General features: G+C 42.1%; 1 protein-coding gene across 2 annotated transcripts; it reads right to left on the bottom strand.

Moving 5' to 3' along the window:
* Nucleotides 1–255: 255 nt before the first annotated feature.
* On the bottom strand, nucleotides 256–13,113 carry RFC3 (replication factor C subunit 3). 2 transcript variants are annotated; one of them, XM_048494833.1, is made up of 9 exons: nucleotides 12,914–13,113; nucleotides 10,867–11,004; nucleotides 8,597–8,664; nucleotides 6,751–6,848; nucleotides 5,953–6,134; nucleotides 4,422–4,558; nucleotides 4,234–4,332; nucleotides 980–1,049; nucleotides 256–559 (listed from the first exon to the last, which is right to left on the bottom strand). In XM_048494833.1, the coding sequence occupies exons 1-9, from the start codon at nucleotides 12,998–13,000 to the stop codon at nucleotides 368–370; spliced, it is 1,071 nt and encodes a 356-aa protein (XP_048350790.1). In that variant the 5' UTR covers nucleotides 13,001–13,113; the 3' UTR covers nucleotides 256–367. The 2 variants fall into 2 exon arrangements, with proteins under 2 accessions (XP_048350790.1, XP_048350791.1); XM_048494834.1 differs by having other exon boundaries at nucleotides 12,907–13,074.
* Between the last annotated feature and the right edge of the window lie 3,406 nt (nucleotides 13,114–16,519).

The following is a 16,519-nucleotide window of genomic DNA, read 5'->3' as shown; positions in this document are numbered from 1 at the left end:
TTCTAGCACCAAACAGCCTTCCTCCAGCATAAGTCGTGTCCCTGCCAGTGGAAGGCTACAGAGTTAACCGAAAGCATCCACGAGATCTGACGTGTGGAGTACAAGCGCTGTTTAAAATGCAAACTTAGACACGGTAACTAGTGCAATGCCAAGAAGATAAGTAAGTCTGTCAAAAACACTGAACTCTTGCTTCTGAGAAGTAGCAACACTGCTTTAAAGAACATGTGATAAAATATCAGAAATTTTAAAACTTCACACTTTTCAAGATTTTATTGCTAAATAAAAAGATACATGTGTGACCTGTGGGTTGTACAGCTTATTAGATTTCTTCAGATCCTAAACCACGTGACACTAAGCAACTAACATATCAGAACACCATGGCTTCCAGTCCATCTTCCATAAACTTCTTAAACAGGGCCATAAACTTGGCCACAAATGCCTCCAGGTGAAAAATGGATTTGCTGCCCAGTTGCAGTCGGTGTTCATAGAATGCTGCCATCTGAGCAACTTCTCCTTTCAATTGTCCATCACAGTTGCTGAGAAGTTCAGATAGAAGCCCCTAAATTAAGTAAAACAAATCAATATTTAATAAAGGTTTCAGGTTTTTTGTTTAGAAGATAGCTGAACTGTTTTTAACCACACTTTTTTTTTTGCTGTCAAGTCACAGCTGACTTATGGTTGAGCCTACTTGGCTTCTGACAAGATGGTACTAGCCTGGGGCTATTCCTAAATACCTTTAGTTTTTAGGACCTGATCCAGATGTGGAGGGGGGGACAGCTAGCACATTTGCCCACCCTAACTGCATAAGGGGCACATGCCAGCAGAGAAAACAAAGACTGTGAGGTGCAGACACTGCACAACTCTGTGGTCCCCAAACCCTAACCCATAACCATCATCCCCAAACCCCTAACCCATAACCATCATGCCATTCACTCCTCGCTTCAATTTTAAAATCAATTAAGAATCTTTACTAAGTTACCTTTAGCAAAATCTCTGGAGGAATGCAATGGGTCAAGAGTTCATAAAGGCGCCCACGAACTTCCAGCAACCTATTGGAATGAAAATGATTAAAGCATCATTTGAGGTGTTAAACTGAAACAGAAGTCTGCTTAGCAGACAAAAGTGGGCTAATTTATATATATATAAATTTATATATATATAAATTTCAGCCACTGGAGCTTTTTCACTGCTAACAGCCTTTAAGAAGCTTCTTTCTTTCTCTCTTTCTTTGCATGATGCTTAAATGGATATTAATTAAAATGCAGGAGCTATAATTTCAACTGCACTCAAGAAGATTCAGATTTGAGAACATCAGATGCAATTCATAGATGTTTATTTCCCCCCATTCCTTTTACGCTCTAATAGTTAAAAATGCTAACTGCCACCAAATCACCAGTGCTAAAGTGACTCACGTTCTGCATCTTCCAATCATTTCCACACAATTTTTTAAGCCTATACAGCAGAATCACCACAGATGAACAAATTAACATCTCAACAGCTCATCTAGGTTGAAGTGGCTTGAAAATCACTATACATCAGTAAGAATTAGGGAAGAAATAATAAAAGATGTCAACAATACGCTGACATTATGAATAGCTAGAGAGACATAAAATACTATATATAAGTGATTGTACAATCAAACAGCTGTTATACTGAGCATCTTGATTTCAACCCAATCCCACAAATAGATCTTCTACCTCTTAAGGGCTTGTTTTAATAGGCAGTAATTACTTTATTCGGTTTTCTGTAGATGTGCAGCTCCCAAGCCATTAAAAACACTGGAAATCCAAATGAACTTAATTCAGTGTTTCAAAACTTCTAGTTGGCGGGAGGGAGAAAGAACTACAAGGGTGCTGTTTTTACAGTAGTTTAGAAATTCAATTCAAGCAAAGTTTGAGATGTCAGCTCAATTAATTTTGTAGTACCTGAGCTCTGTGGGATTAATAAAAACGCCTTGGAAAGTATCTTCTAGGGTTTGAGAACACAGAATGACAGGCTGATTTTTTTTTTAAGAAAAAACTAATGCTACTATGCTTCTATTCTCTAAGCAGCTGTTTTTCTTCCAGCTTCAGTCTGTGGATCAAACAGGGAACACTCTGCAATTTCCAAGCGACAGCAAAGTAGTGACAAGTTTCTCTTGGGCAATACAAGGAGTCCTGAAGTGTTTGTTTGACAGCCAAGAAATCAGCTGCAGCAGCCGTCAGTAAGTTTTGCTGGCACAATATTTGTCTCTTGCTGGTAATAAGTGGGGGTTTCACTTGCTGGCAACAGGAAAAGATTGTGCCTTGAATTCTACATACAAATGACTGGGGGCTAGCGGTGGGCAGGGTCCACTACTATATCTTTCTGTTCCCCAAAAAATCCTTTGTTTCAAAAACTACCTAGTAGGGTAACAAAAGGAAACAATATCAGTCAAAGGGTTGGCTTCCACAAGCAACCAAAGGAAGATGCTGACTTCGATAGACCATTCCTATATCCCCCTTCACCCCAGGAGTCTTTTCAAAACCCAGGAAAGTCTTCTCCTGTGGGTCATGGGACTCTTGCACCCAATAGCCACGTAGACTGGGAGGGGGAGTAGAAGGGAATGAAAGCTGCAATTTCTTCCACCAGTGCATCTCTGCAGACTGAAGAGAGACATTTTATGTCTTCTTCCCTTGTTCCATTTTGATTCTGCATGTTGCAGACAAAGATAGTATAAATGTTTTCTAGATTTATAAGATGCACACACAAAGTAATTCTCCGTCAACATTCAACCACATTGCTTCGTTTCTGGTTTTGAAACAACAACTGAAACAATATTAGAAAATTACAAGTCATTATGAAGTTTTACAGAAGTCAGGAGCAGAACACATAACTAACAATATCATCTGTCTCACAGCAGCGAAGAGTAAAAGTCTCCAAAATTCACTCTGTCATGCTGTCATTATATTTTTGCCAGCACTGAATCAAAAGCCAGACAAATGTTTGGCAGCCATAACAGCATTAGGACAGCAATGAATTAGTGCCAACACCACTGTTCTTCATAAGTAGGGACGGGGGAATGTTAAGCTCTGCACATACACAAAAAAGCTGCCCTCATCAATTCCAGTTGGCACAACCGCATTGCACTGAACAAGCAAGTTTGATCGCTCAGTTAAACACAAGATCTTACAACATTGCAGACACCAACTAATGGGGGCATTTAATAACTGATTTTACCAGCTGTATTTTGTAAGACCAAAAGCCCTTCAGTGGCTTGGTCCCTCATATCTGTGGGGTCACCACCACCACCACCACCACCACCCACCCCCCTGGCCGATCTTTCACCATGACAGCTTTGCTCATCAGAGCAGAGCCTCCTGCAAATGTCATCCAGCAAATGGGCAACATTCACGACTGCCCAGACATGTGCATTCTCTGGAGGTTCACGCTTTCCTGGCTTTCACACAAACTATGAACAGTGATCTGGGCAGGTGTTTACAATATATGGCTTCAAAACGATTACATACTGACAAGCATGATTTCATTATCAAGACTTTGTGTGTGTGTTGTGTGCCTGTGTGCAGAGGCGTAGCTCCAAGGGGATAGGGGGTACGTGACGCACTGGGTGTGTGCCCCTGTGGGGCATGGCGGGGGTATTCCGGGGGCGGGGGCAGACTGGGCATAGCAGGGGCAGAGGACGCACCAGTGCACCAGGCGCTTTCCCCCCTCGCTCCGTCCCTGTGCGTGCGTGCGAGTGAGAGAGAGAGAGAGAGAGAGAGAGAGAGAGAGAGAGAGAGAGAGAGAGAGAGAGAGAGAGAGAGAGAGAGAGAGAGAGAGTGCGAAGTACAGCAAGCAGGAGCGTCCAATCCCCACCCCCTTTCTTCCACCATTAAGGTAAATTCCACAGGCAGCCACCAATAGAGGGAATACTCTAATAGGCAGCTGCCATGCCATGAAGGTAGGTGGGGTGGATTCTCAGCTGCATGGTTTGCACAGAAACATAACAAACCATGCTGCCTTCTGCCTCTGGGATCCCGTATGGCTCCTGCACCTGCCATACAAATGGTGGCAGCGCAGCAGACACAGGTTTTATGAACCCGCTGCTGCCTGTGCGGAAGGGGCCTGCCTCCTATAGCTTTAAACCCAGTTCCTAGAAAGGCAGCCTAGAAATTCTAACAGAAAGCAGCACATGGTTACAGTCAGAAAGCTGTGTGACTTTTTTTACATTCTATTAACAACAATTTGCAGCTACAGCCCAATGGGGTCACCTACCTCTGGGGAGTCTGCTGACTGACAATAGCATTTGCCGTCTCTTTCAGGTACACTTCCCAGTCAGCCTCAGAAACTTCTTGATCAGGAGTGAAAGGACACCTACGAAAAAGCACACTCTTTGGATTTGCTCAAAACAAAGAGGGAAACAACAAACTTTATCCTGGACCAGTTTGATCTCCTCGACTTACTGCTGGACTCGGCAAGCCTCACACATCAGAAGGGCCTTTCGGAGGTTTCTCCCAGACTTTTCTGCAATCCTCCGAGCCAGTTCTGGAGGAAGAACCAGACCTTCCTTTTTACAAACACCGGACAATACACTGCAGATCTAGAAGTTCAACAGAACAGTGATTAGTTTGGAATGCCGACCACTGGGAAGACAGTCCTGTCAACTGAATGGCACACAGGGAACAACTGTCTACAGATCATCCTTGATCTGTAGCATTTTGCAGTCATTTGTTGCCTGTCCTTTGCCTGCCCCACTCATTTGGATCAGAAGCTCTGGACACTATAGAAGAAGTGGAACCAACATGGCCATTCCTGTGCATGCTTTTCCATATACGGATTGTCCCTTCTATTGCCTTTTGGGTCACAGACAAACAGCAACGGCAATTACTCCTTGGTCTCCTTCAGGCAGAAGAGATGCAGCCAAAATGGCACTGTGCAATCAATCATGGAGAGCACAAAACATTTGGCACTTGTTACGGCTAACTAATGATGACAGAACTGGTTAGGTGCCATAATATATACCATGCCTCCAAAGACGACTGGACAATCTGGACCTGAATTTGCCAACGTTACATAAAAATGTAGACGTTTCACCTAAGGTTTTAATGAACCATGGTGGTTAACAACAGTAACCAATCTGATCTCTAAACATTAGATCCAAATCTGAGCTTATCTATGAACTCAACTGGCAATTCCTATCATTCTTTTCAGCCAGCCTGGGGCAGTGGTTAGTGTCCAAATAGGATCTGAAAGATCCAGGTTCAAATCCTTGCGCTGCCATAGAAGTTTGGTGGGTGACTTGGGAGCCAGTCACACACCCTCAGTTTAACCCATTTCCCAGAATTGTTATGAAGCTAAAAGGGAAGAACAACGTAAGCTGCTTCAGGTTCCCACTGAACAGAAAGGTAGGATAAATAAATAAGTGAAGCAAATAGATAAACTGTCAAGTAAGTACCAATATGCCATTTTATTAGGTTGCAAAAATGACTTAATATGCATATGAAACATGCTCAGCTCTTAGAAAGGTCCTGTGTAGACTCTAACTAGTATGTCTGAACACACTTAGACAAAAAAGCTTGGAAACCAAAAAAGGAATAAATTAAGAAGGAGAAGAGTTTGGATTTATAGACCCTTTCTCTCTTATAACAAGACTTAAAGTAGCTTACGAAGTCTGTTCCCTTCCTCTCCCCACAAAAGACACCTTGTGAGGTAGGTGAAGCTAAGAGAGAGTTCCAAAGAACTGTGACTAGCCCAAGGACACCCATTAGGCTTCATGTGTAGGAGCAAGGAAAAAATCCAGATCACGAGATAGGAGTCCTCCACTGTGGGGAGTGGGGAATTAAACCCAGTCCTTCAGATTAGAGTCCACTTGCTCTTAACCACTACACCAACCGTCCTGAAACAAGGATTAAAACTTGTTGCAAACATTTTGTATATTAATAATATAGCAGCTTAAACAGCACAAGTAATTAGTTCACAGTTGTCAAAACCTACTTCTTCAATGCTGGGGGCAGGCACTCGCACTGCTAAGCACCTGCTTCTGATAGGTGCAATGACTTTTGATGTGGAATTGCTGCACAGAATTAATCTACAGGTAGCCATATACTTCTCCATGGTCCGTCGCAATGCATGCTGGGCATCTTTGGTAAGTTTGTCCACTTCTGTCAACAGCACCACTAAAACCAAACAGAAAGTTATCTTTTATAATGCTAGATGCACAGTGAACTTTAATAAAGCATCCAGTTGAACTGAATACAACAGACAAGGAGGAAACATTTCCTGACCTGGATGGCCCAGGCCCCTGAGGTACTCTTTACCATAATTCGCATTTGGGGTCTTCATTTCATGGTACAATATCATGAGATGTCCAACTGCAAGAATATGGGCTTACCCACATACGTCTTTTATACATGTCAGACATTCCGTACAGTGAAATGTAGCAGCTGCTGGAAAACCTGTTCAGCCTCACTATGCAGCTAGACTATTCAAACAGACTCCTTAGTAATATGGGATGGGAGCAGCTTCTACACCTCAGTCTGTGCCAGAATGGAGTAGAAGGTGATTTTACTTGTGTAGCATTCAAACGTGTGTGCAGAATAAACAGCCTAGCTCAGCCTGTTTTCCCTCCACGTATTTAAAATGTCTGGAAATTTTACATCTCTGAATAGGACACAAAAGGAGCTGGAGAATATGAATGTGAAAGAGGGGACCAAGACAAAGTACACAAGTGGTCTTGTTCTACCCATTAAGAGACTTCTTTTTTTAATCCAAGTGTATATCTCATGTACAGACCTTTAAAATCTCGCTGAGTGCTTGTCTCAAGTTGCTGTGATTGTGCTACTGTCTTCAATAATTCCTGAATCACCACCCGATCACTGTTTCCTGCATCACTAAAGAGGAAGTTCAGACATAAACACCTGGTTTTTATTTTCCAAAGTACAATTTTTTTTGACATCTCAGTGGGTTAAATGTGGTTTATTCGCCCCGTAAGCGTGCACAGGACTTCACCTCCTGTGTACCAAGTTGAATGTATGGAACTACCCCACTGGAATCGCCAATGCTACATGGAGCTCCCATGGAAGCATAAACCTCTTCGCTTTCTGTGCAAAAGAAAACTCCATACACAACAGAATGCACATGAAAAGCCATCAGCAACATCAGGGCAGTTTTTAACCTGCGTTAGGCCACCAGTGATGGCAGAAAAAGGAGGATATAAATAGTTACATAAATAAAACAAGGAATATTTGTGCTCACCAACAATCTCCAAGTACATAATTCTCCCTAATCTGCAAGGACACACAGGAGTAAAACTATTATCTATACCAATCAGTTACAAACTTTAAACAGCAAGATCTCTGATAATAAGGAGTACAAGCATATAGAGCACATACTAAAGATGAAACAAAATATAGACTTTCTGGCTGCCTTCAGCAACATTTTGACTTTCAGGTTCAAAATCATGAGCATTATATATTCTGTCTAAGAGAGACCAAATTATTACAGCATATTATCACTGGATTTTAGCTCTTTGGTGGAAGCTCTTTTTTTGCAGGAAATGGATCTAAATAGTTTCTAATTAACAGTTCAGAAATCATACAGAAACAGAAGCACAAGATGCTTGAAACCCAACATCCACACAAGCCAGCTGGTTGCCCTCCCTTATGGGGGAGACTTTTTTAAAAAAACAATCATTAGTTGACTCAAGGTGTCCTTGTTTCACCTTCAGAATAAAGTTCCTCAATGGAAATATGTGATCTGGGACACAGACCATGCGAACTGACTAAGTCACTAAGAGAAATCTTGACTTCATAGATTAACTTGGATAACCACTGCCTTTGTATAACTGCAAGTTGGGACAAAACAGTTTGGCAACAAGATGCAGAATCACAAGCAGAGAGTCAAGCTTTCAACAATTTCAGAAGTAGCCATGCTGGTCTGCAGCAGAGCAGCTAGATTTAAGTCCAGTTACACCTTACAGACCATCAAGAATTTTGAGGTATCTATTTTGACTCTAGAAAGCTTATGCCCCAAAACACTTTTGGTAGACTGTTTTTTTAACTGATGCTACAGAAGTTTTTATTTTCAAATTCAAACAGTAAGATCTTCTTGGAAAGAAACTGTTTCTGTTCTTTTGAAAAACGTCTCCCTGTCTAAAGAATCCTTATTGAAGATATGTCTTGCAGTTTTTAAACATGGGAAGCCCAATCCACACCACCTCCAGAGGGCTAAATGGACTTACGCCACCTACGGTGGAAGCCTACTATAACCTAACAGAACTAGATAGGCCCTAGGCAGAGCAACCTAAAACAAAGATGGTTCAGCATGTGGTGGATGAATTTACAATACTTCTCTGACCTTTACGTGAAAAGGGGATAATGTTGACTCCACCCCCAAGGAATGCCCCACCCCTACAGTTCCAGCGGCTGCAACTTTCGGGTCTTGTCACCACAGAGCAGAGGGTGCCTCTTGTGCCAACAGAGTGGGAAACCACATCAGTACAGGCCTGCACTGGCTCCACAGCTACATTCAGCCCCTCCCAATCAGATTGTCCTGTTAGATTGTGCTGTCCGATTGTGCTGTCCATCTTTCCTACAATCTATATTAGTATAAAAAAGTATTCCTTGTTATTATAAGTTACCTTGGGTTAACTTCAAGATGATAGTTGCTTGCAATAGTACTAATTTCAATTTTCTTTTTAGAAGGTGCCTGAAATGTAAAAATACAATTAAACATCGATACAATTAAACATAGCACATCAATGCTTGAAAGACTGGGCATTCCTACAGAGTACAGAACAGTGATTCTTAACCTTCCTAATGCCGCGACCCTTTAATACAGTTCCTCGTGTTGTGATGACCCCCAACCCTAACATTTATCCATTTTACAGATGAAGAACACTGATGCAGACAATCTTAGGTGACCCCTGTGAAAGGGTCGTTTGACCCCCAAAGGGGTCGCGACCCACAGGTTGTGAACCACTGGTATAGAATTTACTGCCACCTGCCCAAAATGAAAGAGGTTGTAATAGTTTAAGGATTTAGTGTAATCATGTCAATATGAAACAGGAAAAATGTTGAAACAGAGATACATAAAGCATGAAAGGAGAACAAGTATACTGGAGTGCAGGAAAAAATGATAGAGAAGAAATCCCAAATTCATGAACATTCCTAAAGCAGCAGGGAGAGAAAAGAAAGATACAGAGGAACATGAAATCATAACAAATGAAAGGGCTAAAAAGGTAAAGAGGAGCCAGAATGTAAACAGAGTCTAGTAGTGAATTCCTTTCCTTTTACTGTTAAGCTTGTATGACCAAAGGTCTTAATGCCTTTGAAATGTTATGGTAATGAAACACATTTACTAAGTTCATAGACATTCCTCCTGGTGCCCATGAAGTGTTTTTAGAAAATGGATGGGGCCAAGTGGGGCTGTTGCCCAGCAGGCCTTCTGACTGACCATGCTGATTTTTCTGAAAACTTGTTTTAGCAGCAGCTGCCGCTACAGCATGAGGATCTTCACTGTCTGACTGAAGATAAACTCCATGTACGCAATAAAACATTTTAAAGAATAGGTCAATTTTAAAAGGCATTCTTCTAAATGAAGTTCTGCCTGAAATGTTGAAAATTTAATATGACAATTATGCACAACATCAGAGCCAAACCTACCCTTGGATGCGGCATATGGCTGTGCCAGCAGATTTGCTTTCCCTGGGTTCTTACCGGTACCTTGGCAGAGAGGCGGTTTCATCAAAGTGTGCCCCAGAACTGGGAAGCAGCACAGGACACAGTGATGGTGTCCCTGCACCTGCACCACATAGCAGTGGTGGGCCAGGGCATGCTTGGAGGAAGAGCTGAAGTTGATTGGTTTTCTCCTGGCCTTTTGCCCCACAGTGCCAGAGGCTGCAAGCAATGATTTACACAACTGTTTTGGGTGGTGTACACCTAGTGCACGCTATGGGGGCTTCTTGGTGGCAAGGAGGCTGTCACTCTTGTGAAGCCTCCCAGTGTCTCCAGGAAGCCCCTTTGGGAGTGGTAGGGTGGCCCAACCGCAGCACCGTGACTGCCCACCCAAGTCCTATCAAAGAGGGAGATCATCAGGATCTACTGCTTCCAATCCAATCCAAATTCCTTTCAGGCACTGGTTGACGCTCAGGGACGTGCGCGCCCTTGCCTTGTCTGTGCAAGCTGTTCTTTTCCTTGCTTGCCGGACTTGAGGGAAAACCAGGGGGAGAGGAGGAAGAAGTATTTTTGGGACAGGAGGGAGAATCTCAACAGGAGCAGCTGGATGGGGTGGAGCCTCACTTGGTCAGCCAAGGGAGGATGGAAGGCACTGGAGATGCTGTGTGCAAGCTTAAGGTTGTTTCAGTTGCGGTGAATCTGCTCAGTTTTGGAACTGACTGCACGTGTTACAAGGACCCTTTCAAGGCCAAGCCCAGCAAAAAGTAAGGCTCCAGCTGCTTTGCGCCCATTTCTCTTCCCTTGTTGATTCTCACCTTGCATATTGTTCTCCACTCAGCTCGCTCAAACTATGTCAACTGTTCAAGCAGCCCGCTCCAGCCTCGTCAGCCATGAGTGCCTTCCTCTGATCCGCCCCCACCCCACATTTTAGTGATAGCCGTTTGAGCAAATAAAAATGCTCTCTTAGCCAAGAACCATGTTTATAGTGCTCAAAATAACGGTTTTTATGAGGGCTATACTTTTAAAAAAGACTATTTAACGGGACTATTTTTTTACCAGCAGAAACACACTACTTTCACTTGCACTGTACAATACCTGACCGACCTTTGTTCTTCCTGTGGAAAAGCGTATAGCTTTTAACACCTCAGACAGAGCAATATTCTCTTGAAAGACACACTTAGCTTCTGTGCTGTATTTTTTAAAAATAAGAGTAATTTTCATGAAAAATTCTTACTGTTATATTTTGATGTTCAATTCTCAGCTTCTCTACTCCAGAGCCATACAACTCCCTCAGCAAACACATTATTCTGGTCTTTTTTCCTGCACCTGAGGGTCCATACACTAACAGATGAGGAAAGTCACCACATTGAACCTGTCAACAAAATACAGGAAAAAAAACTAGAAGATTCCTTATGCTTACAAGCAACATTATTTTAAAAAAGAAACAACACGTGCTACTGATGTACAGCTTGAGAAACAATGTATTGTCGAAGGCTTTCACGGCCGGAATCACTGGGGTGCTGTGTGGTTTCCGGGCTGTATGGCCGTGTTCTAGCAGCATTCTCTCCTGACGTTTCGCCTGCATCTGTGGCTGGCATCTTCAGAGGATCCTCTGAAGATGCCAGCCACAAGAAATCTGGCAATGGTAAATCTACAACACCAACAAGCTTTATTTTCTCAGTTCTACAAAAGCAGTATTTATATTTAGGTAAAAACACATTAAGAACAGTTATTTCAACAGAAACAGACACAGTACATAGAATCAATAGCAAAGATTGCAGCATATGGCAGTTTAACACAGCAATACCAAGCATCTTTGTATGGAACTAAGTACCACTGCAATCATAATTAAAGTGGGATCTGTAAGGCTGCAATCTTAAGAACACTCCATCAATAAGATTCACTTCCCAGAATATCTATCATATTGTATCCTACCCTTCCTCTCCAGAAACTCAACCTAGCATATATAAGATTCCCTTCCCTTATTTTAGCCTAACAAACCTGTGAGATAGATTGGGTGAAGAGATTGCAGCTGTTCATAGACAAGCAGAGATTTGAACCATAGACTGACCCCAGATTGACACAGGATTACATACATAGGATAATGCTTTTAAATGCATAGCTTGGCCAAAGCACATTCACTGGTCTTGGATTTCCATGTATGAAGTAGACCTGTCACTCTATGGACGTTTTATGGATGTTTTAGGATTCACCAGTTTACAATGCCAGGTTATTTACACATACAGCAATACTCAATTTAGTTGGGGTTAACACATCTTGCATTCCAGAGGCAGGTCTGTCATGTATCATAAGAAGTCCAAGCTTGGAATCCATGTCTGCTGAAGTACTGAACCTCACAGCTCTTCACTTTCTGTGTAATTTTGCAATGGCAAAACTGCATATTTCACAGCAACAGTACACAGGCTCATACTTCATTTTACGCATACCAGACATCTACTTAGAGGCACCAGGACAGCAGTAAATAGATGTTCAGGCAGGTGCCCTGGGATATATCACCTTTCTATAAACAAGGTCTCAACATGAACAATACCATCTAGGGTCAGAGAGAACAAAGTTCGCAGAGGGACGAGGAAGAAGCTGCTGAATGGCATGTGATCAGGCATGCTTAAGGTTACCCTGGATTTAAAGCATGCTTACTCAGAGGCAGGTTGGAAGATTATGCCAAATTTAGTTTGCATAGGATCATAGTCTGAAGCCTGGTTCACACTCACAGAGGAGCATAATAGACTGTACCACTACCAAATGGTGAAGCAGGGGGAGAAATCAAACTTGGGACAATAAAACAGCAAATCAGGCAAAGGAGCTAGCTCAGAACTAATTCTATATTTGCATCAAGCCTGTTATGGGAAGCTACGTGCATAACCGAATTCCACCTCATGGATCTGTCACCTCCTTCTCTTGGACATGCAAACCAGATCTTAACATTTGTTCCGGACGGCCAAGGCTCAAGCATACCCAGTAACCACGCCGTATCTTCCCTCTTAGTCCAGTTCTTTGATTACAAAGTTTATGAACGGCCAAGCTACACTTTGAGGGGAACACTCTGCACAGGCTCAAAAGCACTTCTCTTTGTAATTTCTTCACGTACGCTAAGGATCAACCTTGACTTCCCAGTCCAGCTTCAGGACCATGGTTGGTCACTGAAGCGACATTAAGAAAAATGATAAGTAGTGATAAATACATGGTTCGGAACTGGGGTTGGTGGCGGGACAAAGAAACTGGGAGCCCCCGGGAGCTCGTTTTCTGCAGCTACCTCTCACCAGGTTGCGAAGTTGCGCCGCCTGTTCCCGATGATAGTCCAGTTTGCCAAGCGAGCTCGGCCGGTACTTATCCACCCAAAGGCTCATGGCCACCACCTTTCTATCAGCGCTGCAAAAGCGCGCGCCTTCCCTGCGAAGATCTCCCGCCTATAGTACACACAACGCTGGTCCTGCCATACGTCATGCGACGCATGCGCTCCAAGTTCCTTAAGTGTGTGTTTTGAGCCCAGCGAGGTTTCTCTTCCGCCAATCCAAGTCAGGTTGCAGCCCGCCTCCCGCTCCTACGGTGGCCTACTTGGGACGTTTTAAAAAAACCGCAACTGATGAATAGGAACGAATGATTTCATGCATTCAGAAGGAAAGCGCTGCTGCTGGGCTACGAACCGTTTCCATAGCAACATGATGGCAAGGTGGTCTGGCTGCTTCCAGGGGAGGCCAAAAGAGCGGCGAGGTCTCTCCTGTAAAGCTGTAACCAAACGAGAGTGACTCGTTTGACCCTGTACAATTCATGAAATGAGCTGGGAATCACGGAAATTTCTTTCTTATTTTATGCTGCTTTGTAGGTTCAAGAAGCGTAGTGCTCTTACTTCCCAATAAGAACATATAGTTTCAGGCCAAAGATCTTTTTTCCAATGAGCCAATCACGAAGGCACAAGTCCTCATCTACCCATACTGTATAATGGCATCTGACATTATTAGAGGTGCCAGTTCTGGGTGGGGAAATGCTTAGGGAGGCTGGTGGTTTGGGCAGGGGACGGGACCTCAGAAGGATACCATGCCTAACCTCTGGTCTGGAGAGCAGATGTAATATCAGGAGATCTCCAAGCCACACCTGGAAGCTGGCAGCCTTATTCATTGTGGAACAGCACTTTAAATTTGTTCTGAACCTACCGCTGATCAATTTCATGGCATGGCCACCCACAAGTTATCACAAGAAATGGAGAAAAGTTTGTATTGCCTCTCTCCATATTGTTGAAGGCTTTTATGGCCAGAATCAACACAACCCAGAATGCCTAAGAACCAGACTCTCCATGTCATTCACAGAGTCTCCTTTCACATTGCAACTCCACCCCCACAAATACAGGAGCCACCTTTGGCTCTAACATTTTTATTTCCAGTTACATTTCAACAATAATTACCAATAGTTTGTCCCTCTTCATTGCTACAATATGGAGTATTTTTTATTTATTTTCTACACTTGTACCCTGCCAATCTCCCCGATGAAGATCCAAGGTGCCTTACATAATTTTCCTTTCATCAGTTTTATCCTCGCAACAATCCTCCAAAATAGATTAGGATAAGAGTGTATGACTGGCTGAAGATCAGTCAGTGAGCTTCCATGATATAGTGGAGATTCAGACTCAGATTTTCCAGATCCTAGTCTAGCACTCCAACTACATCACATTGGTTCTGCTCTTTCCTGGGTATTTACAGCCAAATCATACCCAGCAGCATGTTTATGAAGTTGGACTTTATTATACATTGATTTATTTTTAAAAAATTATATGCCACCTCTCAATCCAAGCAGCAAACATGGGGCATTAAAGCATTTTTTTACTCCAAGGTGCACAACTTTGTACATACATTGTATCTCATTTGCCATTATGAGGGCTGCTCACATTCCTCCTATGTCAACTCATTCCTTTCAGTATATATATAAAAACACTTCTATTTAATGGGATGAAAACAATTCTGAGCTCTGGCTCACAAAGGTTGGAATAAATCTGGTTAGTATTTAAGTTTCCACTGGACTCCTTATATATGTAATTCTTTCACTCTGTTTCTGCCTTTATCCAGCTATAGATTAAGGAGATTCTTCACCTCATACCAAGCAAACCATTCTACAATAAGTAGATTTTGTAAATTACCATTATTACAAAGGTTGAATCTTATTTTCTTGCCATAATATCAAAGGACACCCTGTTTTATTTCTAAACACAAGAACTCGAGAAGATAGTTTCATACAGTAGCTGTGTTGGTCTGTAGTAAAACAGCTTGAACAGTAGCACCTTATAGGCCCATAGATTTTCACGGTATGAGATTTCGAGAGTTAAAGCTCCATTCCTCAACTTTGGAAGCACCAACATGCTTCTGCATCTCATCTTGTTCTTGTTTTAGAAGTAAAACATATTGACTTAAATGGAAATTGACCTTCAGTTTAACATGCCTATGACTGGGTTGTTCACACTGAGATTTTGTCCAGGCAAACTCATAAGCAGCATCTACTGTATGCTGTCAGATTATGATCCATAATAAGGAAAAATCATTTGAAATGTAATGAAGGACATCTGGCAAATAAAGGATGTCTGGCAAGATAACTAACTTGTTTTTCCTCTATACATCACTGATTTGAATTGAAACAAATGCCTCAGGGAGAGGAAGAGAAACAGCCATCATGGCAGGAAGTCTCCCACACTGAATGCCAAACGCAATGAAGAGTGAATCTCTGATTACCTGAAATAGCTGTGCGGGGGATCATGGGACTAGAATGAACAAAGTAGGATGGGAGAATTGAGGAAAACAGACTGAAAAATCTGGCTACATCCAGTTCTTCAGTCTTTAGTTAAGTAGAACACATGGAAGTGTACATATGCATATGCATATACTTAGAACAAATGTGGCATATCAAAAATCTATACAGTGTACGCAGACATATTTTAAAAAATACTAGTAACCTTAAGATTCACATAACTTGCCTGCACACTTTCTTCTTGTAAAGCACTATGGTGTATTCTGTGGTTTATACAGATTTTCAGCTGTCAAGCACTATGGTGGGCTTTTTGTATTCGTCATTAAAAATACACTTGAGAATAATTTTACTTTTGTTCATAAGTTTATTCACTGCAGTTAAGCATCTTATTACGATGAGCCATTTTCAGTGTAATTCAGTGTATTTCACTTGCTGTTTTACAATGACCCCTCTTATTTATTGTGGTGGTATTTTCTCCAGTGGAACTGATCTCTGTCATCTGGAGATCAGCTGTAATCCAGGAGATCTTCAAGCCTCACTTGGAGGTTTACAACTCTGACTAGTACTGCAAGTTGAATCAGCTATCATTGGGCAACCTAATCCAGATGGGAGGGGTCAAATGGCTTTGGGAGTGGCAGAGCTACACTGACATCTGAGTAAATGCCATGGGACTAGAATGAACTAGGAAGGGGTGGTGTTCCCAGGCGTGGAGCTTCAATCACTTGAATTTAATGTGAAATAACAAATTGAAGTTGAATATGAAAAATATAATTATTTATGATGTAGAAAATACTTTATTGTTTGTATAAAATAACTGTCTAAATTTCTTCTTTGTTATGTCCAAGAATTCAATTTAGTCTTCTTAGAGTTATTTTGTCTTATTCCAGTAATTGTACCATGTTGTTTTTCTTGTTTGATTACACCAGTAAATCCATCACAACACTAAACAAAGGCCCCTTCCGCACACGCAAACCACTTTCACAACTGTTTGCAAGTGGATTTTGCTATTCCGCACAGCTTCAAAGAGCAATGAAAGCAGTTTGAAAGTGCATTATTCTGCATGTGCGGAATGAGCCATAGTTTATTGAGGAATGGGCAAAACGTATATGTAATAATGCCAGGGTGAATACAAATGT

This window comes from Sphaerodactylus townsendi, linkage group LG04 (assembly GCF_021028975.2).
Source record: "Sphaerodactylus townsendi isolate TG3544 linkage group LG04, MPM_Stown_v2.3, whole genome shotgun sequence".
Taxonomy (NCBI): domain Eukaryota; kingdom Metazoa; phylum Chordata; class Lepidosauria; order Squamata; family Sphaerodactylidae; genus Sphaerodactylus; species Sphaerodactylus townsendi.
The sequence above is the reverse complement of the archived record's forward strand: the minus strand, read 5'-3'. Positions and strand labels throughout refer to the sequence as shown.